Below are 25,320 nucleotides of genomic sequence, written 5' to 3' on the forward strand. Positions count from 1 at the left end.
TATAGTACTTGGTGACGTCTGTCCCTTTTCATTAAAAGATACATTTTCCAAAAACATACATTATCTTCCTTTTAACTCGCCATGCTTCTCTTCAACCAAATCGCTTTTCTCTTTGGGTGAATGTGTGATTCGCAGATCATAACATCTGCGTCTGCCCTCGGCCTCTGCCTCTGTAGCCTCACACACGTCCTGCACACACGTGCACACAGGCCCACACGGGAAGCACGGAGGGTCGGGGGCTGGCGCCCGGGAGCTCACACCCCACACCGGCCTGATGGCGCCAGCGTTCCGCTCTGCCGCGCGGGGAGGCCTGTCCGCCTCGTCCCCGAGGACTTACTTTTACAGACGGGCGACTTCCCGGTCCACTTGAGATCGGCCTTGCACGTCCTGTGCTCAGAGCCGCCGGCCAGGAAGAAGCCCGGGTGGCAGGTGTAGACCAGCGTGTAGCCGAAGGCGGGGAGCTCGATGGCTCGCACGTCCGCGTGGGCCGGCGTCTCGGGCTGTCGGCAGGCGTGAGCTGGAACGGGATTAGTTCTGTTAGGACACGGGAACCCTGGCTCGTGAAGAAGGGAACATGTGTCTAGAGAAATGCAGAAGCAGGGCACCCGTCTGGGAATGGGCATGCAGTCACTTTACAATTAAAACTGTGAACACGGTATCCCCCGAAATACCAACAACATCCCGTCTCCCTCTGCGCTTCCAGCAGAATGAAGGCGGGGTGCCCGCTCCCGCCTGCCTCCCCTCCCCCTCTCCGCCCCGTCTCACTCTCTGCTCTCTTGTTCTCTGTCTCCCCACATAAAGTAGGCTTACAGTTGTGAGCACGCAAAACACCATTTCCTTTTGTATTGTTATTCGTTAATTATTGTGCCTTTTTCATACAAACAACTGTAGACCTACTGATGCCAACTGCCATACACACATATGAATGTCTTCCTTCTACAGATGCATGTGTGATTACTACGTGTAGGAAATTAGACTAGAAACCAAAGCTTTGAAATACACTGATCACATTTGGTTACCGTTAAGATAAAGACTATGTTAAATTTCCTTAAAAGACCAGTGCTATGAAAAAAACACAAATAAATGGACATGAGTTTAGACATGCCTTGATTTTTGTCTGAAGGCAACTAGCAAATTTACTATTTAGTTAAATAAAAAAAATAACTTTGGCCCGGCCAGTGTGGCTCAGTAGCTGAGCATCGACCCATGAACCAGGAGGTCACGGGTGGATTCCAGTCAGGGCACAGGCCTGGGTTGCAGGCTCCATCCCCAGTGTGGGGTGTGCAGGAGGCAGCTGATCCGTGATTCTCTCTCATCACTGATGCTTCTATGTGTCTCTCCCTCTCCCTTCCTCTTTGAAATAAATAATTACACACACACACACACACACACACATATATATATTTTTAAAAAGCACACTTTAAACATTCCTGTCATTTATGGGGCATATTCCCTCAGCAGTTTGCCCCTTGCCCAGGGGAAGGAACCCTAGTAGGAGCCATAGAGCGGTGCCAGCAGGCCCGGCTTCCCTCTGTGACGTCCCTACAACGCTGCCCATTGGAGTGAGGGAGAGGTGGCTCCTCGGACCGCAGGTGCCTAGGGAACACCTGGAGGGCCAGGTGACCCTGCCCTGTCCGCCTCCGGCCACCCAGCCCTGGGGTATCACTCAGCAGGGCTGGGCCAAACCCCCAGGGAACGCTGCCGCCCCTGGTCCCAGTGAGTCGAACTCGGAGAACCCTGGTGTGGGAGTGACAGACGCTCAAACAGACACGAGGAGCCCCCCTCTGCCCCCCGAAGCTGAGCACCTCCCGGCATCGGGGCTGAGGCCGGGGGCCCCACTTACGGATGCACTCGGTCTGGATCCCGCTCCACGTCAGGTTGGCGAGGCAGGTGCGCGTGGTGGAGCCCTGCACGTGGTAGCCCTTCCTGCACCTGAAGAACACGCTGCTGCCCACCTGCCGGGAGACGGACGCTCAGATGCTCACGCTCCCCAAGAGCCGCGGCTCAGCCGACACCGAGCGCCAGCACCCGGGAGCCTGCGGCTCAGCCGACACCGAGTGCCAGCACCCGGGAGCCCACAGCTCAGCCGACACCGAGCGCCAGCACCCGAGAGCCTGCGGCTCAGCCGACACCGAGTGCCAGCACCCGGGAGCCCACGGCTCAGCCGACACCGAGCACCAGTACCCGGAGGCCCGCGGCTCAGCCGACGCCGAGCGCCAGCACCCGGGAGCCATCAGCTCAGCCGACACCAAGCACCAGCACCCAGAGGCCCACGGCTCAGCCGACACCGAGCACGAGAGGCACGGTTTCCATAGGAACCGAGAGCAGCTGCTCCCGTGGGAATGGTGCACAGTCACCCCGGTTTCGGCAGCTAAAACCCCGAGATCCATCCTGCCTGAGTGAGTTTCGTGTGGGCAAACATGGCATGAGACATGGCACATGGAAACATACGCTTATGTGTAAGGAGCAAGCACCTGCTGTCCTGACAGAACGATGCCGTGACACAGAAAGGCCTCACCTCGTAGCCCCTGGAGCTGTTCTGTATTCCGAAGTGTGGGGTCCCCGGGTCTGGGCAGGTGTTGTGAGCAGGATCTGAAATTTACAATCACAAACTGAAAACGGGGCAGGACACTAACCGGCCGCACATGATCGAGACAACTGCCTTTACACACACGTGCGCGATGCTTTGTGTGCACACTGCTCTTTCCACCTTCTGTTCAGACGTCTTTTAGATAAGGGTCTCTCGTGCTTTATCACCCACAGTCTTATCAGCATAGCGCCTGCTCCGTCCTTGCCTGGACACGGTCTCTCCCCGGACCTCCTATCCCGGCCGGTTAATAAACTCCATCTCCCACAGCCACCTGCGTGGCCCGGGCTTTAAGGAGTCAATCAGTGGCCGCTCCTCCATCCTCCGTGACGTCCGTTTACTTAAGTCAATTTTCCTCAAAACGGAGGATGCGTGTTTGATGCTACAGGACGGAAGCCCGTGGCAGACAACGGTGGCATTTTCCTGCCGCAGGACCTGGGCCATCAGGGAACGTGGACGCTCTTCAACTTGCTTCCCTCCAGTTGCTCGTGGGAAACTTAAAAAAGTGTTTTCAGACGGCGCCGTCTCAGGGGAGAAGCATGTGTTCAGCAGACGGAGCGCTACCGTCAGCAGCACGGGAAGCGAAGGGCAGTGAGCCTGCCTGGGGGAGGGGGCCTCAGCCGTCGCTTGTAAGTAGATGTTGCTCTGTTTCCGAGAGAACGACCGAGACTGTCTGTGAATCAGGAGCGGCTCCCACGGCCCGCAGGCAGCAGCCTGTCCCCTGCAGCGGGGGCCCCCGGCCATGCCCTGTGCCGACGGCAGTGGCCCGAGTGGGGAGTCAGGGGCTGGTGTCCACGCCGCTCACAGGAACAAATGCCATCTCTACCCCAGCCTGCCCATGCGGCGGGGTCACCCCACACCGGGGACGGGGGCGCGTAGAAGGTCTCTTCTGTTGCAAGTTTCGCTCCCATTCCCTGAGGTCACCAGGACCTGAGTGCCCACGTGACCCTGGCTGTCATCGCTCACAGCCCAGGGGTTCCACAGGGACTCAGTGGGGAGACAGGCAGGCGCTGGGACGGGAGAGCAAGGGCGTGGCTGGCTCTGGGCTGTGGCTGCTTCCAGAACCGGAACCTGACACCTGCCGGGAAGCTGGGGTCCCCTAAGGAAGGCCACTGCCAGGTGATGAGCCAGGGGCGGAGACTGGGCAAGAGAGCCCAGCTGGGCTACCAGCACAGCGCGGACGGGGGCTCCCAGTTCATTTGCACGATTTAACAGAGGTGCCACCTACCCTGTGGGTCTCTACCCAGGGAACCAAAGGGCACAATCCAGGAGACACTGCCCTCACAAATGACCCGGTGGTACCCGCCATGTCCTCACCCCAAATGCCCAAGAGCAGCGCAGTCCTTACCGATGCAGGCGGGCTGCACGCCGCTCCACGCCCCGTCAGCCTGGCAGGTCCTCCGGGGAGAGCCCACGAGGACGAAGGGCGGCCGGCACTGGAAGGAGACCTCAGACTTGTAGGTGAAGCTCTTGCCGCTGAGCCGGCCCTCCACGGGGGTGCCCGGGTCTCCACAGAACACAGCTGGTGGGATAGCACAGGGTCAGCGCGGAGGTGCCCCGGGCTAGGTGACCGCAACCCTCACCCCGCTCTGCTCTGCCTTCGGGTACAACCATCAGGTCAGTAAGCGGCTTACAGGACAGAATCCGCCCGGCTGCGTGGCTCAGGGGTTCAGTGCCAACCTATGAACCAGGAGGTCACGGTTCGATTCTGGTCAGGGCATATGCCCCAGTTGCGGGCTTGATCCCCAGTGTGGGGCGTGCAGGAGGCGGCTGGTCCATGAGTCTCTCATCACTGATGTTTCTCTCCCCCTCTCCCTTCCTCTCCGACATCATGAACATATATTTTAAAAAATAAATGAAGGGCAGAACCTGCCCTTGGGCAGTGGCAGCTCCACTTGGACATTGCACTGTCCCCGCCTGGTCATCAGGGACACATGGCCGCGTCCTCCATCGTCACCCCAGGTGCTCACGCCCCTGCGGATGCAAAGGGGACCCGCGGGGGAGGGTTGTGGGGGGACTTACGCAGGCACTGGGGCGTCTCCCCCTTCCACACGCCCGGGCCCTCGCAGGACAGGATGGCAGGGTGCGACAGCTGGTAGCCGGCTGCGCAGCTGTAGCTGATGCTGGCGCCCCAGCGGAAGTCGGTGCCCTCCACTTCTCCGTGCGGGACGGGGGGCGGCGGGCTGCACAGGACGGCTGCCCAGGAGGAGAGGACACAGGTCAGACCAGCCAGACCAACCCCATGGCTGCACGCCCGTAAGATCCACGCTTTAACATGACCTGAATTTCAGGGGACGCCTACATGCAGTCGTTTAAGTTTTAATAAAAGAATGATTGAGGGAGACAGTACATCCGATCGATACAACCTTTCCCTAATCTCTCTTCGTTAATTTAGATCAAGGACGGAGAAGCGAGGCCAGCGCACCATCAGGAGAGTGATTGGAGGTGACGTGAGCTCGGTACACACTCGGCCACGGACGGAAGGAACATTCCCATCCAATTAGTCTTTCCGAGAAACAAGCTCAGGGACTGCACCAGCGACTGGCTACTTTGATTTTTAATAGTGGGATGTATACATTTTAGTATCATGAATGTTTTCCAATCATTTTGCAAAAAAAGGGAAAAAAGAAATAGAAAGTCATGTAATCTGTCATTTGCAAATTTGTTTACAAGCATTCCTAGTGCATAGAGGGACTACGCTCATGCAAGACAGAGTGAAGCGCAATTCCACAAGCACTTCCCTGGGTGAGACTCACCACGCACAGGGACCCACCTCTGCAGACAGGTCTGCTGTGGCTCCAGGCGCCGTCCCCCATGCAGCGGAGCGTGGCCCCCGAGGCCGGCTCCAGGATGTGGCCGGGGCTGCACTGGTAGCTCACGGTCTTGTTGAAGGTGAAGTCGGTGCCGAATTGGATGCCGTTGGCTGGTGTGCCCGGATCTCCACAGCTGATGACTGAGATGCCGTAACAAAGCAGAAGCCGAGAAACACAATGAGCATGGGATTAATTAGAACTGTCTTCTAGGCAGCCCCTCCCCTCAGTTCCACTCAGAGTGGCTCCTCCATGAGTGGTCACAGCAGGGTGTTCTCTGGCCATTCCATGGACCAGTGTTTGGAGGCGCTGATTTCTATCCCATCGGTGCCTGGTTGGGCTGAAGATATGCCATCCTGTAACTCCCTAACCCTAACCCTAACCCTAACCCTAACCCTAACCCTAACCCTTACCCTTATCCTAATCCTAACCCTAATCCTTACCCTAACCCTAATGCTAAACCCTAACCCTGATCCTGACCCTAATCCTAACCCTAACCCTAGCCCTTACCCTAACCCTAATGCAGAACCCTAACCCTAACCCTGATCCTGACCCTAACACTAACCCTGTTACCCTACCCCTTACCTAAAACCTAATACTACCCTTACCTTAACCCTAACCCTGATCCTTACCTTAATCCTAACCCTGCCCCTAACCCTAATGCTGAACCCTAACCCTGCCCCTGCCCCTGCCCCTGCCCCTGCCCCTGACCCTAACCCTGCCCCCGCCCCTGCCCTTGACCCTGACCCTAACCCTGCCCCTGCCCCTGCCCTTGACCCTAACCCTGCCCCTGCCCCTGACCCTAACCCTGCCCCTGCCCCTGCCCCTGACCCTAACCCTGCCCCTGCCCTTGACCCTAACCCTGCCCCTGACCCTGACCCTAACCCTGCCCCTGCCCCTGCCCTTGACCCTAACCCTGCCCCTGCCCCTGACCCTAACCCTGCCCCTGCCCTTAACCCTAACCCTGCCCCTGCCCCTGACCCTAATCCTGCCCCTGCCCTTGACCCTAACCCTGCCCCTGCCCCTGCCCCTGCCCCTGCCCCTGCCCCTGACCAGGCAGGGGTGTGATCTCACCACAAAGCCAAGGAGAGAGACAGTCTGTGACCAGAGGGCCCGACTCCTTCCTCCTTCCCTGCAGACTCGGTGGTCCACAGAGAGAACATGCCTTGACATTTTGTGGCCTCAGTTGGACAATGTCCAGCCCAGCTGGCCACTTAACATAGTTTCAACCATATAAACAAGAAAGGAAAGAATCTAAAAGTGTCAAATACATAAAGTCAAAACATCAAACCTCTGTGTCTTTCTCTATGTTTTAAGATCACAGTACAGCACTTGGAAACATAAACCTGCTGCTCCCGGTCAAGTGCATATCATGGCCCTGCCCTTGAGTTGCCCTTGACGGTCAGTTACTGACTTGTGCAGTCGGGAGCGGTGCCGGTCCAGGTCCCGTTGGCAGTGCAGTGCCGGGTGGTCAGCCCTGAGGTCCGGTAGCCCTCCCAGCAGGCGTAGACCACGGAGCTGGAGAACAGGATGCCATCACTGCTGACGATCATGCCGTTGGTGGGCGTGCCGGGGTTCCCACAGGACACAGCTGCAAGGGACATGGAGCAAAGACACAGAGTGACATCCCTGAGGCAGTGAGTGCGGGAGACAGAGGGGCATCAGAGCAATGGATGAGGTCATTACTAAAAGACTAGAGGTCCGGTGCACGAAATTCATGCACAGGTAGGGTCCCTTGGCCTGGCTTACGATTAGGGCTGATGTGCGGGGATACAGGAGGGGTGATCGGGGGTCCCCACTGGCACCTGCCTTGGCTGGCCTGGGGCCTGTGGGCAGCTCCTTCGGTGAGGGTCTGCCCCCTGGTGGTCAGTGCGGGTCATAGCGACCAGTCATTCTGCCGTTCGGTTGATTTGCATATTAGGCTTTTATTATATAGGATAACAGGGCCTGGCTGGAATGGCTCAGTGGTTGAGTATCGACCCATGAACCAGGAGGTCACAGTTCCATTACCCATCAGGGCACATGCCTGGGTTGTGGGCTCAATCCCCAGTGTGGGCCGTGCAGGAGGCAGCCCATCAATTATTCTCTCTCATCATTGATGTTTTTATTTTTTCTCTCCCTCTCCCTTCCTTTCTGAAATCAATAAAAATATATTTTTAAAAAGTGATGAAGATATATTATAAGTAGAAATTCTTTGATGTTTAAGAATTTTGAGGTTTTTGTTTTGAGACTCACGAACTCCTCCTTCTTTTAACAATTTATTGAACCTGCCTGTCGGGGCCTAATGCTTCTGGGGAGCTCTGAGAAGACACTCTGGCCGCGTGGGAGGTGGCCGGGTGGGGTATGGAGTATATGGTTATGGCAAACGGTTGTGGAAATGAAAACGTCACCGGGAAACACCTTTTCCATAGAAAATATGTGTCCCCAGGATTTGCACCTATGAGAACAAGTGAGAAGAAATAGAAAGCCCCAGAAGGTTTCCAGTGTGTGTGTGTGTGGGGGGGGGGGGCATACTTCACCATCCGTCTCTGCTGCGACTGAGTGTGACACACTCTATTATTGCGCTCCCTCCCGTGGTCTCCAGGCGATGCAGGTTTGGAGGGGTCGAATCTGAGACACATTTTCTGTGCTGAAATGTGCCAGCGACCCGTCCTTCCCCTGCATCCAGCTTTTACACGTTATGCAACAGCACTTTGCATATTCTGCGCTGGGGCCGCTATGCACTGAAACCCAATTAAGCTCTTAAGCGAATTGCTGGGCTCGCTTACGCTTTCCTGAAACGGAACTCCGTGTCATCTCCCCCCGAAACGGGGTCGCGGGGGACACATGCGCCTCACTGTTCTCATTTTCCACCTCTCAAATCTGCAGAGCGCGACCGTGCTCGCGGGAAACCCAGTTTAGAACGTCCCGTCCCAGCGAATGGCCATCCTGAGCAGCATCTGGGCGAGGCGTGTGGCGCTCTTGGGAGCTATATTTTCCCACCAAATTTGGTTCATTTATAACCAAAAATTTTTCAAATACTGTTCTGCCCCATTGTTACTCTCTTTTTTCTTCTAAACTCCAGGTACAGCGCGTTACACTGCTCGATGTTCCCCGGCAGTACATTATCCTGCCATGAGCTTTCCTCTGTTTTACAGATTAAATGATTTCCCTTCGCCCGTCTTCAAGTTTAGTGACCCTTCTGCCAATTCTCTCTGTTGCTAAGCTCACCCAGCAAAGTTTTTTTTAATATGAAATATGTATCTTCAGTTTCAGAATTTCCATTTTGTTTTATTTTCTTATTTTCATTTCTCTGTTGACATCCCTTGTTTATGATTCTAACTTAAGTCTTTTGCCATATGTTTAACACCTGCTTTAAGTGTGGGTGTCACTTCCGACATTGGGGTCATCTCAGGGTGAGCGTCTAGCGTTTGCTGGACGGGGTGGGTGTGCTCTGCGTGTGTGTACTGTCCTGTCTGCTGCACAGCGTGGAGGAAACGTGTCGTGGACGATGTCGTTCTGTGACAGGTGCTGGGTTTCGTCCTGGTGGCTTTTCAGTGAGCTGCCGATTGCCCGGGTCCTGTCACCAGTCGCATTCTTTATTCCCGACGCTGAGCAGGTGCAGGCTCCCAGTGCACCGTGCCGGCAGCCAGGCCGCACACGACGCAGTGTCTGCGAAGCACCCCTGGCGTCGTCACTGCCATCACTGGGCCATCTCCCCAAGTCCTACCGGGCCTGCCTCTCCAATGTCACAGCAACACATTCACTCAGAGCAGCACTCAGCACTGCCTCGCTCTGCGGGCAGCGCCGGGCTCCGGCCCAGGGCACGGCGGGCGGGAAACAGCAGGTGGACTGAAACCTATTTCTGCTGCAGAGATTCCACCGGTGGCTTCCACGCCCCGATTCCGGCCCCTCAGCTCAGCTGCCCCCACAGCAACCACAGAGCGTGGCGAGACCGCCAGGGGACTGTCCTCGGGGGAAGACACGGGGCCTCTCGGGTATAAAGGTCAAAGGGTGAGCGTGTTGTCGGAGGCTCCTCTGAACAGTCGGGGTCTCCCCACAGTCAGTCACGTTTCGTAGGAACCTTGTCTACGTTTGGGGAAGCAGCTTCGTTGTACGAATAGCCTGAACCTGCAGGACGTCTGGGCGGCGTTACTGGTTGTTTTAGTGCAGTGATGGCGAACCTATGACACGCATGTCAGAGGTGACACGCGAATTCATTTTTTTGGTTGATTTTTCTTTGTTAAATGGCATTTAAATATGTAAAATAAATATCAAAAATACACGTCTTTGTTTTACTATGGTTGCAAATATCAAAAAAATTCTATATGTGACATGGCACCAGAGTTAAGTTAGGGTTTTTCAAAATGCTGACACGCCGAGCTCAAAAGGTTCGCCATCGCTGTTTTAGTGACTGCGAGGTTCTCACCCCCGGGTGCCCCCGGCTGCAGTGACTCACCTTCACACGCCGGCTGCTGCCCGGACCACGAGCCGTTGAGCAGGCAGGTGCGCTCGGGGGAGCCGCGCAGCAGGTAGCCCACCTCGCAGGAGAAGCGCAGCAGGCTCTTGGCCTTGAACTCGTCGCCCAGCCGGGACCCGTGGGCGGGGGTGCCCGGGTCTCCACAGAATCCAGGGTGGTTTCCTGTGAGCACAGACACACGTGGCCACACACAGGCGGTGAGACATGGGAACACAGGCCGCCGAGTTGAGAGACTGCAACATTATTACATGAGGACTGAACCCGGCTACGGGTATAGGGTGTCTGGCAGCTCATGAGAATGGTTTCATTCTGGCACAGAAATGGGAGACCTTAAGACATTGTTCCAGCCTGGCCAGCGTGGCTCAGTGGTTGAGCATTGACCTATGAACCAGGAGGTCACAGTCTGGTTTCCGGTCGGGGCACAGGCCCGGGTTGTGGGCTGGATCCCCGGAGTGCAGGGGGCAGCCGATCCATGGTTCTCTCTCATCATTGCTGTTTCTATCTCTCTCTCCCTCTCCCTTCCTCTCTGAAGTCAATAAAAATATATTTAAAAATAAACTGTTTTTGTGTAACTAACACAACAACTGGGTGTGGTCCAGGTGGTCGTGGGTGCTGGGGAGGGTCACATGCTGGGAGGGTGCGGGGCTCCGTGGAAAGGGCAGGGTAAATGCGCAGGGCGTGGGCTCGCGCGCAGTGGGGATGCGGAGGTCAGGCACGTGCCAGATCGGGTTCTGTGAATTACATCCAGGGTAGCTGATTCCTGCGTTTTATTTATTTAAGAAACATTCGTGGAGGAATTAAGACGATTACTTTTTTGGGGGAAGACCAATGTGATTATCCATCAGGAGGCAGGGGAGACGTGGGAGGATTCAGAAGAAACACAGAAAAGGGACAAAGAGCAGAGAGGGACTCACGGGGCCGAAGCCACCAGCCGGACAACTGGGCGCCGGGACAGAACAGTGGGCCCCTGGGTGCTGGGACAGAATGGTGGGCCCCTGGGCGCAGGGACAGAACGGTGGGCCCCTGGGCGCTCATGGAGATGGGGAAGAACATGGGGCTGGTACAGAATGAAGGCGTCATTGGCTGGACACCCACTAACCATCCTTTTAAAGCAGCTGCTCCCGACCCCGAATTCCTGCTGCCAGTGCTCACCTGTGCAGTGGGGCAGGGCCCCGCCCCAGTGGCCATCCTCCTGGCACACGCGGCTGTGGTCGCCCACCAGGCTGCGGGCCCCTTGGCAAGAGTAGTGGACCGTGGCCCCGAACGTGAACACGTCCCCCGTGAGGATGGCGTTGGCGGGCACGCCCGGGTGCCCACAGGATATGGCTGAGGAAGATGAATGAAATGATGGGCACCTCCCTGCTCGTCCCTGCCCAAGAGAGCACGCGGTTCCTACACTCACTCCCCTCCCCAGGGCGGGCGTTACAGACACAAGGAAAGGCTCGCCAGTGAGGGTTTCTGGAAATCTTAGATTGGGGTCGCTGTGCTTGGGGTGCACATTCACACTTAGGTTTTCAGAAGGAGAGTCCCCCCAGGTCAACTGCCCGTCGGCCCTTCACGGCTTTCCACACCAGCAGGGCTATCCCACACGTTGTGGCCAGTGTGGCGCCCTCAGAGCTGCTTCCGCGGGTTCTCAGGCAGGTGACCGTCTGCCGGCGGAAAAGACCTCGAATGTGCTCCCCCCGAGCTCTCAAGTCCAGGAAGCCACCCCAACACCTGCCCTTGGAGTGGGGAAGGTCTAAAAGGTTTAAGTCGGCCCTGGCCAGTAGCTCAGTGGTTAGAGTGCTGGGTCTCGGGTTCGATTCCCAGTAAGAGCCTGCACCTGGGTTGTGGGCTCACTCCCGCCCTCAGTCGGGCAGGTGTGGGAGGCAACCAGTCAATGTGTCCCTTTCACATCAATGTTTCTCTCTCTTACTCATTTCCCCCACCTCCCCTCCCCCCCCACTCTCTCTAAAAATCAGTGGGAAAATATCCTCGGCTGAGGATTAACAACAACAACAAAGTAATAATAAAATAACATGTTTAAGTAAAGTAATAATAATAAATTACCGACTGATTTGTTCTTCAAGTTATTCTGCAAAATAATGTCAGTATCCCAGTCACTTTCTACAATTACACCAAATCGGGCCCATAATTATTCATTAATTCTCCCTCAGAAAGCCATATTCTGGGAGCCAGATTAAGACGGGATGGTAGGGATTTCTCTCTCCCTTCCGATCACGTCCCACAGTGCGGTGCACAACGGACACACGGCATGCTGCCTGCAGTCAGCTCTGGGCACAGCATTCAAAGACACCGACGGCCACGAGAGGGACTGCCTGTGGCCACGGGCAGCCCGACGTGATGCCCAGCGGGAGGCATCGGTCAGCCGGCCACATCGGCCCTGGATGGACCCTGGCCGCTGTCATGGGCCAGCAACACGGCCTGTGGTTGGAGAGCACGGACTGATCTAGAGAGTGTCCTGAAAGGAAGCTAACCTGACCCAAGTCAGTGACATGGTCGCTAAGGGGCCAGTTCCCGGGGAATGAGAGAGAAAGGATCAAGGTGAGGAGGAAAGCAGAACCTTGCCGCCGCAGAGCATGGGAAGGCAGGGGGATCCTCTGCGCCTCGCCCCATGCCCATGGGGTCCCACGCTCCCGACTGCTCAGGCGGGGAGCAGCCCCGGAGGCCCAGAACCGGGGAGAACCTGGTTCCTGCAGCTGCAGGGCCATAGGCATCGGTACGGACACAGGGCGTCCCCCGGGAGCCACGGAGGGCTCAAGGGGATGTTCAGGAGAAGGAAAGACATGACCTTCTCTGCCCAAACCCCGGGTGTGGAGGCGGAGAAAGCGACGCCATTGGGTGGAGATGCTAACACAGTGACATTGAAGGGCACTGCTGGTCACGTGAGGCCGTGCATTTGTGTTCCAGCGACCCCTCTCTTTCTCCCAGAAACCGAACCTATGGCCACAGCGGGAACTGGGGACGCGTGCCCATGTGGGTCGGAAGGGGCTGCGTGGGACACTGACTTGCAGGGAAACCCCGGCCCCGATCCATCTGGACACGCAGGAAGTGCTGCCGTTGCAAGTGGTGAGAGGCTACTCATTGGACTGTCTCAGGGACCACCTGTCCTATTGTGTTGACTACTGACTGGACAGTAGTCCGGGGGAGACGCCCCTTTTCCTAATTTTCAGACCATGTTCTAACCAGGTGATCCTCGTTCAGCTCGAGGACAATATGCTTGCTCAAGGAGAAGGAGGTAAAACTGGAGCTATGGCCCCAACTGGTTTAGCTCAGTGGATAGCTCCAGCCTGCGGACTCAAGGGTCCCAGGTTCGATTCCGGTCAAGGGCATGTACCTTGGTTGCAGGCACATCCCCAGTGGGGAGTGTGCAGGAGGCAGCTGATCAATGTTTCTCTCTCATCGATGTTTCTAACTCTCTATCTCTCTCCCTTCCTCTCTGTAAAAAATCAATGAAATATATTAAAAAAAACCCCAACTGGAGCTATGTAGATTAAAAAGTGCTTTTGCTCATCTGCGTGGTCTAAGGTAGTGACCGTCACGTTTCCGGGGGCAAGAGTGGGAACTACCTGTTGGTTTGTGTTCCCCTTCTTCAGAGCGGTGTGCTCCCCCCGATTTAAACACCCAGGTGAGCCAGGGGAAGGACTGTCCCAGGGACCACCTGTCCTATTGTGTTGACTACTGACTGGACCAGAGATGCTCACAAGACCTGAGTCAGTCCCTGGAGTCACTGACCCCTGGTCACAGGCGGGAGGTCACTAGCCGGACCTTCCGTACCAGAGCTCGGCCAATATTGCTCACCCTGGGTCTCCACGGAGAGCAGTGAGAGGCGGAGGGCATTGAGGCTGCCAGGTCTGACCGTGTCCACCGGGGTGAAGCAGGAGACGAGCAGTGTGAACAGAGATGAGGAGAACAAGGCCCAGTGGGTCCATGTCTGCGTCCATTCCCCCCCGGGGCCAGGCGGTGAGCAGCCAGCATCCTCACCCTTATCCCCCTAACCCAGCCTGAGCTATAGTGTGTGACCTCCTGCCCATCGGTAAGACATCCGACTGACTAGTACAACTTGTACCTGGGGACTTGGGGGGTAGAGACCTATTTGACGATGTGACAAAAAGAAACAATAACGTCTGTGCTGTTGACGTTCTTCCCGGATTCTGTGGCACCAGCACCCCACATCACCCTCACGTACCCAAGCACTTGGGGAGGGAGCGGTCCCACAAGCCACTGGCCGTGCAGGTCAAGGCGGACGAGCCCAGCAGGTAAAAGCCCTTCTTGCAGTGGTAGACGACAGTCTGCCCGTAGACGAGGCTCTCAGGGATGCTCTGGCGGGCGGCGTTGTCCACGGAGCCGGGGTCCGAGCAGTTGACCACTGGAGAGAGATGAGAGGAGCCTAAGAGACGCAGAGAGCAGGACCTCCTCCCATGCCCAGAGGCGGCTGCGTGTTCATACACAAAACAGGTGCGAAGAGAAGGAAACTCGCCGTCGTTTCAGAAAGTTCAAAGATGATGCCAGCAGGGCCAGGGCCCTTTCCACAATTCTCCTCGCTCGATGAAATCCACAGCTCATTTCCTTGACCTATTTCCTAATAACAGGCTTCTTCAAGGAAAGTCTAGGATCGGTTTTCATGGTTAAGTTTTATGTTATGAAGATGTTAGCACAGAACCCGCTGAAGTTTGTTTATTTAAATATTTCCCCCCACCAAGTGTGATACTTTAGGGCAGTCTTTGTAAGTAATTAATTACCCTACTTGCACACAGCTTCCACATGCACCTAATGTGAATGGCGCTCAGGGCAGTGAAGATAGGGCTCCAGGGAGTGTGAATGGCACCCTTGGTGGTATGAATGGTGTGCTGGGTGGTGTGAATGGAGCCCTGGTTGGTGTGAATGGTGTGCTGGGTGCTGTGAATGGCGAGCTGGGTAGTGTGAATGGCGTGCTGGGTGGTGTGAATGGCGCCCTGGGTGGTATGAATGGCGTGCTGGGTGGTGTGAATGGAGCCCTGTGGAGTGTGAATGGTGCCCTGGGTAGTGTCACTGGTGCCCTGGGTGTTGTGAATGGCACCCTGGGGTGTGTGAATGACACCCTGGTGGGTGTGAATGGTGCCTCGGGTGGTGTGAATGGCATCCTGGTGGGTGTGAATGGTGCTCTGTGAAGTGTGAATGGCATATTGAGTGGTGTGAATGGAGCTCTGGGGTGGATGAACGGTGCCTTAGGTGGTGTGAATGGCACCCTGGTGGGTGTGAATGGCTCTCTGGCAGCCTGAATCTGCTGGCATCAGGAGGGATGTGCAATGTGTACCCACAGGTGCAGGGGGACAGAAAGTCCCCAATTATATTGCCCTCTGATCCCACTCGGTATGGATGAGGCAGCTGCTGCTGTGGAGGCGGCACCCTCTCCACAGATCTCTGGCCCAGGAAGTCAATGTGGAATAACAATGTGAGCCCTTGCTCAGCACATTAGGCCCAGGTTCCTTAATGCTCAGGGGCAAGGAAGAAGACATGAGGAACAGGAAGGGAAAGGCTGTAGTTTGGGAGGGAAAGTGACCTGTTTCCTGTTTTAAAACAGTAAGCTCTCCCTGGGTGCTGGCTGGCCTGGCACTGCTGCCATGGCCGGAAATGCTGCCCTCAGGACAGTGGCAGGTCTGGCTGCGTCCAGCTCCTCCCTGTCACCCAAGGGCGCCCCCTCTGCTCTGGGCTGCGTCAGTGAGTGCCTGAGTTTCACCGGTGCCTCTGCTTCCTCCCTGGACATCCTGGCCCTGGCAGCCTGCTTCCTGGGCCGTGGGGTTGGGAGGCTGTACCTGGTCACTGAGCTGAAGCCAAGCACTGGGCAGTACCCTGGGGCCAGAACTCCATGGCTCGTAGCCAACGTCACACGGCTGCCACTATAACAACATCGCTGGGCTCCCTTTTGGCTTCGTCGCCTTTGAACAAAGCTCCCTTGGGAGCCCTGGGGGAGGTGGGTGGGTGTCAAGGGTAGTTCATGAGCCCCCGGCTTTCATCCCGTGTCACTACCATGAAACAAACCGCACCTTCCCACTCACATATGACTCACCTTCCATCAGGGGTGTTTTAATGGGAAATAATTGAAGTTGAAACCTTCAATGTTATGAGCTCAAACGTCTAGAAACACAAAACTACAAAACAGCATGTGTTCGGAAACTCTGGCTGTTGCCTAGATCTTTGTGACAATTTTTAGAGAAATGAAGATTTAAAAGCAAGAAGAATTTCTTAAAGAAACAGGAACGCCCCATACATCTAGAAGCCTGAGGGCACAGAGGTGCTGAAAAGATGTAGCGGCAAGTGGGTGAGTGCGTGAATACGAAGAGAAATGGGAGGTGCGTTGTCCTTAAAGTAGAGAACCCCAGGTTTTTTCTGGTTGCCTGCCTGTCCACAGCCAGACACAGGCCGGGAGGGACCTGGTCCTTGCTCTCAGGAGTGTTTCCAGCGACAGGAAGCCCTTCTGCACCTCCAGGGCAGGTTCCCCCCCCTCCCCCCGCCATTTCCTACCTCGACAGGTGGGCAGGGTGCTGCTCCACTGGCCGTTGCTCCGACACTGGGCCTGCGGTGCCCCCTGCAGCACGTAGCCCGTGTTGCAGGTGAAGTTCACCACATCGTTCAGGTTGAACTGGCTGCCGTTGGTGAGGCCGTGGGTGGGGTTCCCAGGGTGCCCGCAGGTGATGGCTGCAGAGGGAGACAGGTCCCCATCACCATCACCAACCAGCAAGTCATCACATCACTGACACACATGCAGGTGTGGAGGGTGTGGGTTCCAGGGTGTGAGCTGATGGCACACGTCCCACATTCTATCAGAAGGAAATATTGGGACAACCCCGCGGGCTGAGCCCTCAGGTTTTATTATAGTAATTCTGGAAAACACATCAGAAAAATGTACCTTCTCCACAATCATAATAATTACTATTTCTAGCTCACATTCTGACAGCATAACAAGAAATTTTCAAAGGCGGCAGTGAAAACATGAGATGCTAAAATTCTTGCACTCATTGTGAGTTTTGACTGTTTTCCCCTTTGAACACCAGCTAATTTGGTGGAACTCTCATTTTGCAATATTATAGGGACTTGTCTGATGCTTTAAATTGTGTGTAGATAAATTAATCCAATATCAATTTAAACATCATGGAATTGGCCAAAAAAGAAAAGGGAGAGAAAAGTGTGCAAGCTCCAATAGCGTTGTCTCTGACCAGCCCATTGTGTGGTTCTGTGGGCTGCAGAGAGCTGTCATTACGTCAGGCCCCGAGTCACAGGGGCACAAAGAGCCTTTCAAAGGCAGCGTTCCAGCCCGAAACTGGTGTTTTCTCCCCATTTATCTTGTCACAATGTTTTCTTCCAAGCGAAGCTTTCACCCTCTGCACTCTCTCAGATAATGCCTGCCACCTCGCTGTGGCTTCATCAACATGCCCTTTAATAAAGAATATGTTAGGGGAAAATGGTTTAAAACAAACTCTGCAGTGAGGGTGCAATCTCTTCTACACGTACGAGTCAATATTTACCTGTGAGGTTATCATGTCTGAGGACTATCATTACATACAATTCACCTCTTTCTATTAAAGAAAGGACTGCGCCCTGTATTCTTGATGAATGGATGACAAACACACAAAGCCACCCGCAGATAGAGGGGGTGGGCTGTGTGGGGACCCGGCAGAGACAGCAGAGCTGCAGGCTCAGCCTCTGTGTCCACATTCGCCGGGGGGTGGGGTCAGGAGGTGCACATGGCCCTCAGCATCCTGGGACGCATCTCCGGGGAGCTGAGGAGCCAGTACCTGTGGACAGGAGTCCGAGGAGGCAGGGGGAGGACACAGAGCGGGGACAGCATCGGCAAGCAAAGAGGAGAGAGAGCTAGATGGTCTGCTTCAGGAGATCTCTCCACGCATTTCGCTCAGAAGATTACCCACCTCTGTGCCCTGACTTAAACCCAAAAGGCACGGTGCAGCGCTGGCCGGCCCGGGCTGGTGAACTCACCCACACACACCGGGGTCTGTCCCGACCACTTGTGGTCCTGCAGGCATATCCGCACGGAGGTGCCCACCAGCCGGAAGCCGGCGTGGCACTGGTACACCACGGTGTCCCTGTAGCTGAAGCCGTCTCCGCTGATGTGGCCGTTCACGATGGGGTCCGGGGAGCCGCAGTGGCCGGCTGCAGGGGCGAGAAAACCCACACCCACGTTCCGGAGACTCTGTCTTTTAAACATTTATTTGTTTGTTTGTTTACTTATTAAATATATTTGTGTTGATTTCAGAGAGAGAGGGAGAAGGAGAAGGAGATAGAAACATCCATGATGAGAGAGAATCATGGATTGGCTGCCTCCTGAGCGCCCCACACTGGGCACCAAGCCCGCAACCCGGGCAGGTGCCCCAGCCGGGAATCAAACCGTGACCTCCTGGTTCGTAGGTCGGTGCTCAACCGGCCGGGCCTGGGCCCAAATCCATCTTTGCTAAAAGCACTACATTCACGTTTGTTGACCTTCATGGTCAGTGGATGACAGCATCGGGGGCGTAACGTACTCAGTGTTTTCCCTTTTCATGTTTCTTGGATATAGTTTTCTTTTTAACGTGTTCGTTTTTCTCAACGACTGTGGGCGACAGAAGTAATATCTCCGAGATGAAGTTGTCGATGGGTCACCCCCCAGCTATGGGTTTCCGAGTTCGTCATGTTACCCACTGTCCTTGTCTGAAGTCCATGTGACCTTGTCCTTCTATTTGCAAATGCAGCCACAGAAAGGAATGGCCGTGGGCTCCACGTGAACAGGCTCAGACCCACGGAAAACGGGCCTTAAAGAGACGGCCGAGGACAAGGATTCCCAGGCCAGAGATTGCTAAACGTTATGCAAGATTCCAACGGCCAGACAGAGTCACAACATCGGTTCCATTTCAGGCACAGACAGCCTGGGCCAACGTCCAGGTGACAGCGGTGTGGCCAGTGGACAAGTGACCTCTGGGCCCGGGGGAGGGAGGTGCCCGCCCCGAGCAGATTCACGGGAAACAAGCCCAGAGGGGGTGAGGCTGTAGGTGGTCCCACTCGTGGGAGAGGAAACATCCGAGATGAATCGGGGGCAGGTTAGCAGTCGGGGGAGGGAAGACCTGAGACAGGAAGGGTCTGAGATGTGAGAAGATGACTGGTGTCCAGTACGCGTCCATGGCGGCGAGCGGAGCCGGGAAGGAGGCCCGAGGGGTTTCACTCTCCTGGGGCTGATGGACGGAGCGGATGGCAGCGGAGAGCAGAGCCCGGGAAGGAGGCCCAGGGTGTCAGCTCTCCTGGGGCGGACGGACGGAGCCGGACGGAGACCCCGGCCTGGCCGCGCTGCCGGCCTCCTGACCCGTCTCCGAGGTGTCGCTCCAGCCCTTTTAAAACACTCAGACCAGTGACTGCCAACTTCCTCCCCCCCGGCCCTCACTCATCCCTAAAACCCCCCGCACTCCAAATAGCATCTCTTTTGCCGACCTGACAACCAAACAGGTGCACTTCCGAGCCCTTCACCCCGGGGGCTGCTGGGGGCCGGCTGGTGTCACTTCCCTATTTGACAATCTCGGGGCAGAGCTCCGGGCCCTACCGAACAGGCAGGTGTCGCACGGTATAAACGTGCTTGTGGCCACGGGGCGAAAACCGCTGCCTTTGACCAAGCCCAGGCTACTCACAGATACAGCATTTCCAGTCTCACCCACAGCATTAGCCAGCGTCTCGGTGACCGCCCAGTGCCGGGGGTGCCCACAGCCCGGCCTGCAGTGTGGCCCCAAGCCTCTGAGCTCCGCCTGGCACGTCAGATCCTGCTCTTCAGTGACCCTGTCACGCTAAGTCCTGGTCTGTTTAAACTCTTCCTCTAGCCCTGGTTTGGCTCTAGATGCCCCACGCAGAAAGCACTGCTCCGCGTCTCCCGTAGATGCCACGGGCCTATATTCACGCTTCTGCCCCGTGTCTGACACCCACCCGTCACCCATGAAACGCCAGGGAGGGAGCAGACAGAGAGTAATTTCACGCTCTCGGCAACGGCCTTCCTGTTCTCGAGCATTTCTAAGCCATTCTCTCCAAGGTGACTGCCATTTACCCGACAAAGATCGAATGGCGACCAGCCACCGCCCAGCAATGTCTGGGGGCCGGAGGCTCCATGGAGAATGAGACGCAATCACAGAGCGACGGGAGCTGAGGGTCTAACATGGAGAGAACGAGATGGAGCGGGAGGGACATGCGGCCACACTCGGCGCCCGAAACCCCGAGAGAGGCGCCCCCAGGCCTGCAGGACACAGGCTACCAGCCAGGCCGGGGGGGAGGGGGGGAGAGGGAGGGGCGGGCGTGAGGTGAGGCCTCCCGGTCACGGAAGTGACAAATGTTATTTATTTTTAAAGTCTCGGACGCAGGGCTCTAGGACCAAGTCCCCCATCTCCTGGGGGGGCGGGGGGGGGGGGAGGCTGCCTTCATCTCCGGCTCCCTCCTGGCGCACCCCCGCTCGGCTCCGCATCGTCCGCTCCGCGGGTGCAGCCCCTTATCATTCCCCTGAGCACAGACAGGAGCAAGGGGGTAAGAAAACCTGCTGACTGGGGGAGAGGAAGAAGATGACGGGCAAGAGAAATCCAGAGGCCAGCCGCAGGCTTAGAAACAAAATATCAAACCAAATCATTTAATCAAATACACCGATGCTCTGCGCAGGCCGCGCCGTGGCCCGAGAACTCGTCTCCCCAGGGACCAGGGACCCCCCTTCCCCAGGAGCGCCCGGCGCAGCGGGCCGCGAGGGTGTGGGCAGGACGCCTGGGAGGGCCCGGGTTCATGTGATCATCCACCCTCCTCAGGGGTTTTTTAGAAAAGGGCCCACAGAGCCCCACGCGTGGGGGGCACTGCCCGCTCTCGGGGCGGGGCCAGCATGGAGCACAGCCGGCCACCCCGCTCGCCCCACCCCTCCCCCGGCAGCAGCCTCAGCACCGGAAACAACTCAGAAGTCACTTCCTGACCTTGCTCTCCGCGGACTGATGGTCACACGTGTCTGCACCCTCCACTCTGCCACCTCCATGGCGACCAGGCCCCTCAGCACAGAGGACAGAGGGGAGCCCGTTCCACAGCCCCGGGAACCACCGCAGAGACAGCACCCTCACCCGGGGTGGCCTTCCCCGGCCAACAGAGGATGGGCCGGGCCCCGCTCGGGGGCTGGGCAGCACCGGGTTGGAGCCGCCTCGGGGCACAGACCCCCCAGCCGTCCTAGGTGGCATCCTGACTGTCCCTCCTCATGACACGCGGAAAGATCTTCTCTGTCACTCACGCTCACCCGTCACTTCCTCACGTGGCTGGCACCCTTCACACGGACGGTCCCGAATCTGTCGCCAATTCTGACTCACTCTTCTACGTGGGGCCTGGGGGCGGTGTGGGATGAAGGATGCAACTCCCCCCGAGTGGGAGGCCTGGGCACAAAGCCCCCTGCGGGCACCGGCCATGGGGGTGCAGCCTGGCGCTAGGGCCCCCCACCTGGCTCCCCAGCATGGCCACCCGCTGGCCAGAGGGGGCGCGATGGCACACAGACACCTTCCTCCATCTTCCTCCGAGAGAAAGGTGCTGGCAGCGCAGCAGGACACTCGCTCCCCTCGTCGTAGCCCCAGCCCAGAGCCTGTTCTGTGGATCCACTGCCTGCGCTTACCCTGTGGGGGCATTTCTCTTCTTCGCGATGTTGGGCAAGGTTTCTCTCATCTGTAAACGGGAATAACAAGCCCTTCCGGTAGCCCCAAGGCGGTTCCACAGACAAAACTCGAAACTGCCGAGTGCACTGTCCGTCACCAGTCACAGCGCTGTTCACAATTTCTGTGACCCAGGAAGCGTCTGGCTAATCCTCGGGGCACGGCGGCGGGAGGGCCCTCGTCCGCTCTATCAACTCTCCGTGCAGATTTGGGATGGGAGCTTCTCCCCCTCTGTCTTCTGAGCACTTTGGAGCCTTCTCCACCCTCACGGCACGTCACCTGCCCTCCCCCCGCCCTCCCCCACATTCCCATTCTGCTTCCGTGCGAGTGTTTGCTGGTGACACTTGGTCACCGACCCACGAGCAACCTATCGTTTGGGAGAGACTGGAATGGCCCTCACCGGTGTCATTGTGAATCTTAACGCCGCAATCTCAGTGGCCGCTGTGATGCTATATTTACTTTTAAGATATTTTCATTCATATAATATTTATACTAAATGTATTACCCATTCTTTTTGCTCATCGGTTTCTAAACATGTGGTCGTGTGTCACTTCTCATTCTTTCTAATTCTTTTCTTTTAACTACCCTGTGCCTCCTTCGATATGATCGTCGCTTACATGCTGTGTGCAAGTTCCACGACACGGATGTTCTCCGCGACAACACGGGCGCTCTTCTTCCTCTTCATTTTCAGTTTAAGTGCCTTCCGAGCACTCCCTCTGCCAAAGCTTCTAAGATCGGTAGCGTCCATCCCATTGAGGTGAAGACGCCTCACTATACACCTCACCCTTCCAGAGCCTAACCTGCAGGCAGACACCACAAAAGGCAGAGAAGCCTGGCCGGCGTGGCTCCGTGGCTGAGCGTTCACCAATGAACAGGAGGTCACAGGTTCAGTTCCCAATCAGGGCACATGCCTGGGTTGTGGGCTCAATCTCCAGTGAGGGGCATGTAGGAGGCAGCCAGTCAATGATTCTCTCTCATCATTGATGTTCTATCTCTCTCTCCCTTTCCCTTCCTCTCTAAAATCAATGAAAATATTTTAAACACTAAACAAAACAGTCAAAGGGGTCTTTGGGGTCAATAAGACTCAAGGGGAAGCCACGATCTAACAGGTTTGCAAACGGACTGTGTGGCTTAAACTCCCCGAGGCCACAGCCTCTGCCTCACCTGCATCCCAGTCACCGTGATGTGACGATGGACAGGTGTTGTGTCCGCAGCGAAGGATCTGCTGGAATTCAACTTTGTTTCTCTCCATCATTACAGCTGATAGTGCAGATGCACATTTTTAGACCCCGGACCCCTTCTCCATCCTGGGCCAGGGCACTGTAGCCGACAGAGGAGACCCACCCAGCCTGTAGCCACGTGGAGGAGAGCACTGCTCAGTGAACGGACGATCTATGAGAACATGTCTGAATGCGCAGACAATCCCAGAGCCACGGCCATCCCGACTGCGGGGCACCACACGCAGTCCCAGGGAAGGCCACCGTCCTGAGCGCTGTAATGACGGCACCCAACAAGAACGCGCAGACCGGGGGTGGAGAACGTTGGCCCGCGGGCCATATGAGGCCTGTGAACCCATTTGGTCTGGCCCCGCCAAGGCATTAAGCATAACTTAATTAAATGTTTGACCCAACAGGGCAGGCTCATTTTTATGTGGGTCATTTTGCATGGCCTGTGAATGATGTTGTAAACACCCAAGTGGCCCTTGGCAGGAAAAAGGCTCCCCATCCCTGGTCTGGACCCACACACAGGGTTCAAGAATCCCTCGTCTCCTTCTGGAAATTAGAGACAACAGTGTCATTTCCCAGACACTGAAGCTGTCTTTCTCTGGTGGCTGCTCTCTGGCATCACTACCTACTTTCCTTCCGTCCTGTCTTCCAATTCTGGGTCTTTCTACAAGTTCTCTGGAGTGAAAAGCACATACTTATACCGTTCACAACGCCCCAGCGTGTCCCAGCCACGGACAGCCAGAGGCTCAGACTCTCAGCCTCTGCGGCTCACGTGACTGAACGTCACGGAGATCACAGGGTCTGCAGGCAGCTCACCCATCCCCTCAGCTTGCGGAGACCCACAGGGAGCCTCAGAGACCCCGACTCCACGCTGCGTGGTCACCAGGTGACAGTCACCAGGAAGGCTTCCCCAGGGAAGGTGTGCAGCTCAGTTTAAACATTTTCATACTGACATTTCTAATCTTGGGAAAAGAAGACCAAGTCATCGCGCACGCCTGCCATTTTAAACAACCCACTGTGCTCACACTGAGTGACAGAAACGTCCCTGTAACTTGTCGACGTAATTTATAACCCTTAAAGGCGCACATTCGAAATTCATTTCCACGCACCCTGAAGCCTGAGCACAGGGCTAGCCCCAGTGACCTGCGAATGGTGTTTACGTCGCTCAGCGCACTTTCCGGAGCGGTGGGTGGAGGCCACACGTATGGTCAGAGGTGAGAACGTGCCTGTGTGAGCCTCACGCAGTGAGCGCAGCCGGAGCCCGGGCTGGGCGGAGTGGCCGCTGGCCGAGCCCTCACAGTGGGGGGTCTCCGCTCCGGGGTGGTGGGGGGCCTCCCTCTACGCCTCAGGTCACTGAGTGCAACGGCGCGGGGGGCGGGGGGCACGTACCCAGGCACCGCGTCTCGGCGCCGCTCCACAGCCCGCTCGCCAGGCACTCTCGCACGTGGGACCCCACCAGCGTGTAGCCCGTGTTGCACGTGAATATGGCTGTGGCCCCGTACACGGTCAGCGTCCCGATCTTGTTGCCGTTGGGGGGGAAGGACAGGCTTCCGCATGAGATCACTACAAGGAAAGCGAGAATGAAGTGAGTGTCCCCGCGCCTCCAGAGCGTGGTTCGGCTCAGTGAGCATCGTCAGTCCTGGTTCTCACCAGGGTGGGGGGCGTGGGGGGGTGTATCTGTCCACTCAGGGTGGGTAGGCAACCAGCTGGAGCTTCATTTCCCTTCTCTTATGTCCCTGACAGGGAAGCGTAAATGTTTGGAGTGGATTCCAGAATCTTCTAGGTCCTTCCAGGCCCATTGCTATGGTCTCATCCTCACAGGCAGCTAAGCCTTTCTCGAAAAAACACTCAGGAGACCACTTCTTCACACACAAGCCCCTCTGCCACCCGCACGGGCATCCTGTCCACCTCGGTCTGTACCAGGCACGAGGCCCACGTGACAGTCATGGGGCGGGGGGGTGCCGACGTGGGCCCGGGGGATGGAGAATGGCCGCTCCGGTCAACGTGCCGGGACCAGGCAGCGTGGGATGACGGCCCAGGATGTCCACCCCCACGGCAGACAGAGCGCTCATTCTCGCATTCACGGGCGTGATCTTTTGGGATCCTCAGCCCACAGCATTGCTGACTGGACAGCTGGCATGTGGAGTCTTCCTCACAATTAAAAACGATACAGTCTGGCCCCTGGGTGGCTGGAGAGAGAGGCATGTGTGTCCCAGCTACACCTGCCTTCCCAGCACAGTCATCGCGGGTGCCATGTGCACCTCACGGCCACGCCCGTGGGAGCTGGATTCAGTGTAGACAGTGAACATACCCGGGTCCCTGCACATGTGTGAGCACAGAGAGGCGTGGAGTCTCACGGCCGAAGACATCACCAGGTCCCCGGGGCCACCCGCTCACCAGGGCAAACACGCACGTGAACAGGTGAGAACGGGAGGTGTGAAGTGCCGCTTGGAGTCGCGCGGGGCGCAGGGCTGGGGGCAGGGCTGGCGAGGAGCTAGACATGACTGTCTGTGTGAACAGTCAGCCGACAGGAGGCAGTCACACAGGGAGACGAGAGCACAGCTCCTGGCCG

At 56.7% G+C, this 25,320-nt stretch overlaps 1 protein-coding gene across 1 annotated transcript in view; it reads right to left on the minus strand.

The window, feature by feature from the left end:
• The window catches only part of CSMD1 (CUB and Sushi multiple domains 1), a 157,262-nt gene that overhangs the window by 14,760 nt on the left and 117,182 nt on the right, over window positions 1-25,320 (minus strand). The window contains exons 37-49 of the mRNA XM_036303902.1: window positions 24,138-24,311; window positions 17,831-18,004; window positions 16,361-16,534; window positions 14,046-14,225; window positions 11,009-11,182; window positions 9,836-10,018; window positions 6,812-6,988; window positions 5,361-5,540; window positions 4,610-4,783; window positions 3,936-4,109; window positions 2,519-2,592; window positions 1,844-1,955; window positions 338-517 (exon numbers count right to left, since the gene is read on the minus strand). Coding sequence (XP_036159795.1) covers window positions 338-517; window positions 1,844-1,955; window positions 2,519-2,592; window positions 3,936-4,109; window positions 4,610-4,783; window positions 5,361-5,540; window positions 6,812-6,988; window positions 9,836-10,018; window positions 11,009-11,182; window positions 14,046-14,225; window positions 16,361-16,534; window positions 17,831-18,004; window positions 24,138-24,311 — 2,130 coding nt within the window. The remainder of the gene's footprint in view (window positions 1-337; window positions 518-1,843; window positions 1,956-2,518; window positions 2,593-3,935; window positions 4,110-4,609; window positions 4,784-5,360; window positions 5,541-6,811; window positions 6,989-9,835; window positions 10,019-11,008; window positions 11,183-14,045; window positions 14,226-16,360; window positions 16,535-17,830; window positions 18,005-24,137; window positions 24,312-25,320) is intronic.

Source organism: Myotis myotis, unplaced genomic scaffold (assembly GCF_014108235.1).
Source record: "Myotis myotis isolate mMyoMyo1 unplaced genomic scaffold, mMyoMyo1.p scaffold_m19_p_39, whole genome shotgun sequence".
Lineage (NCBI taxonomy): Eukaryota > Metazoa > Chordata > Mammalia > Chiroptera > Vespertilionidae > Myotis > Myotis myotis.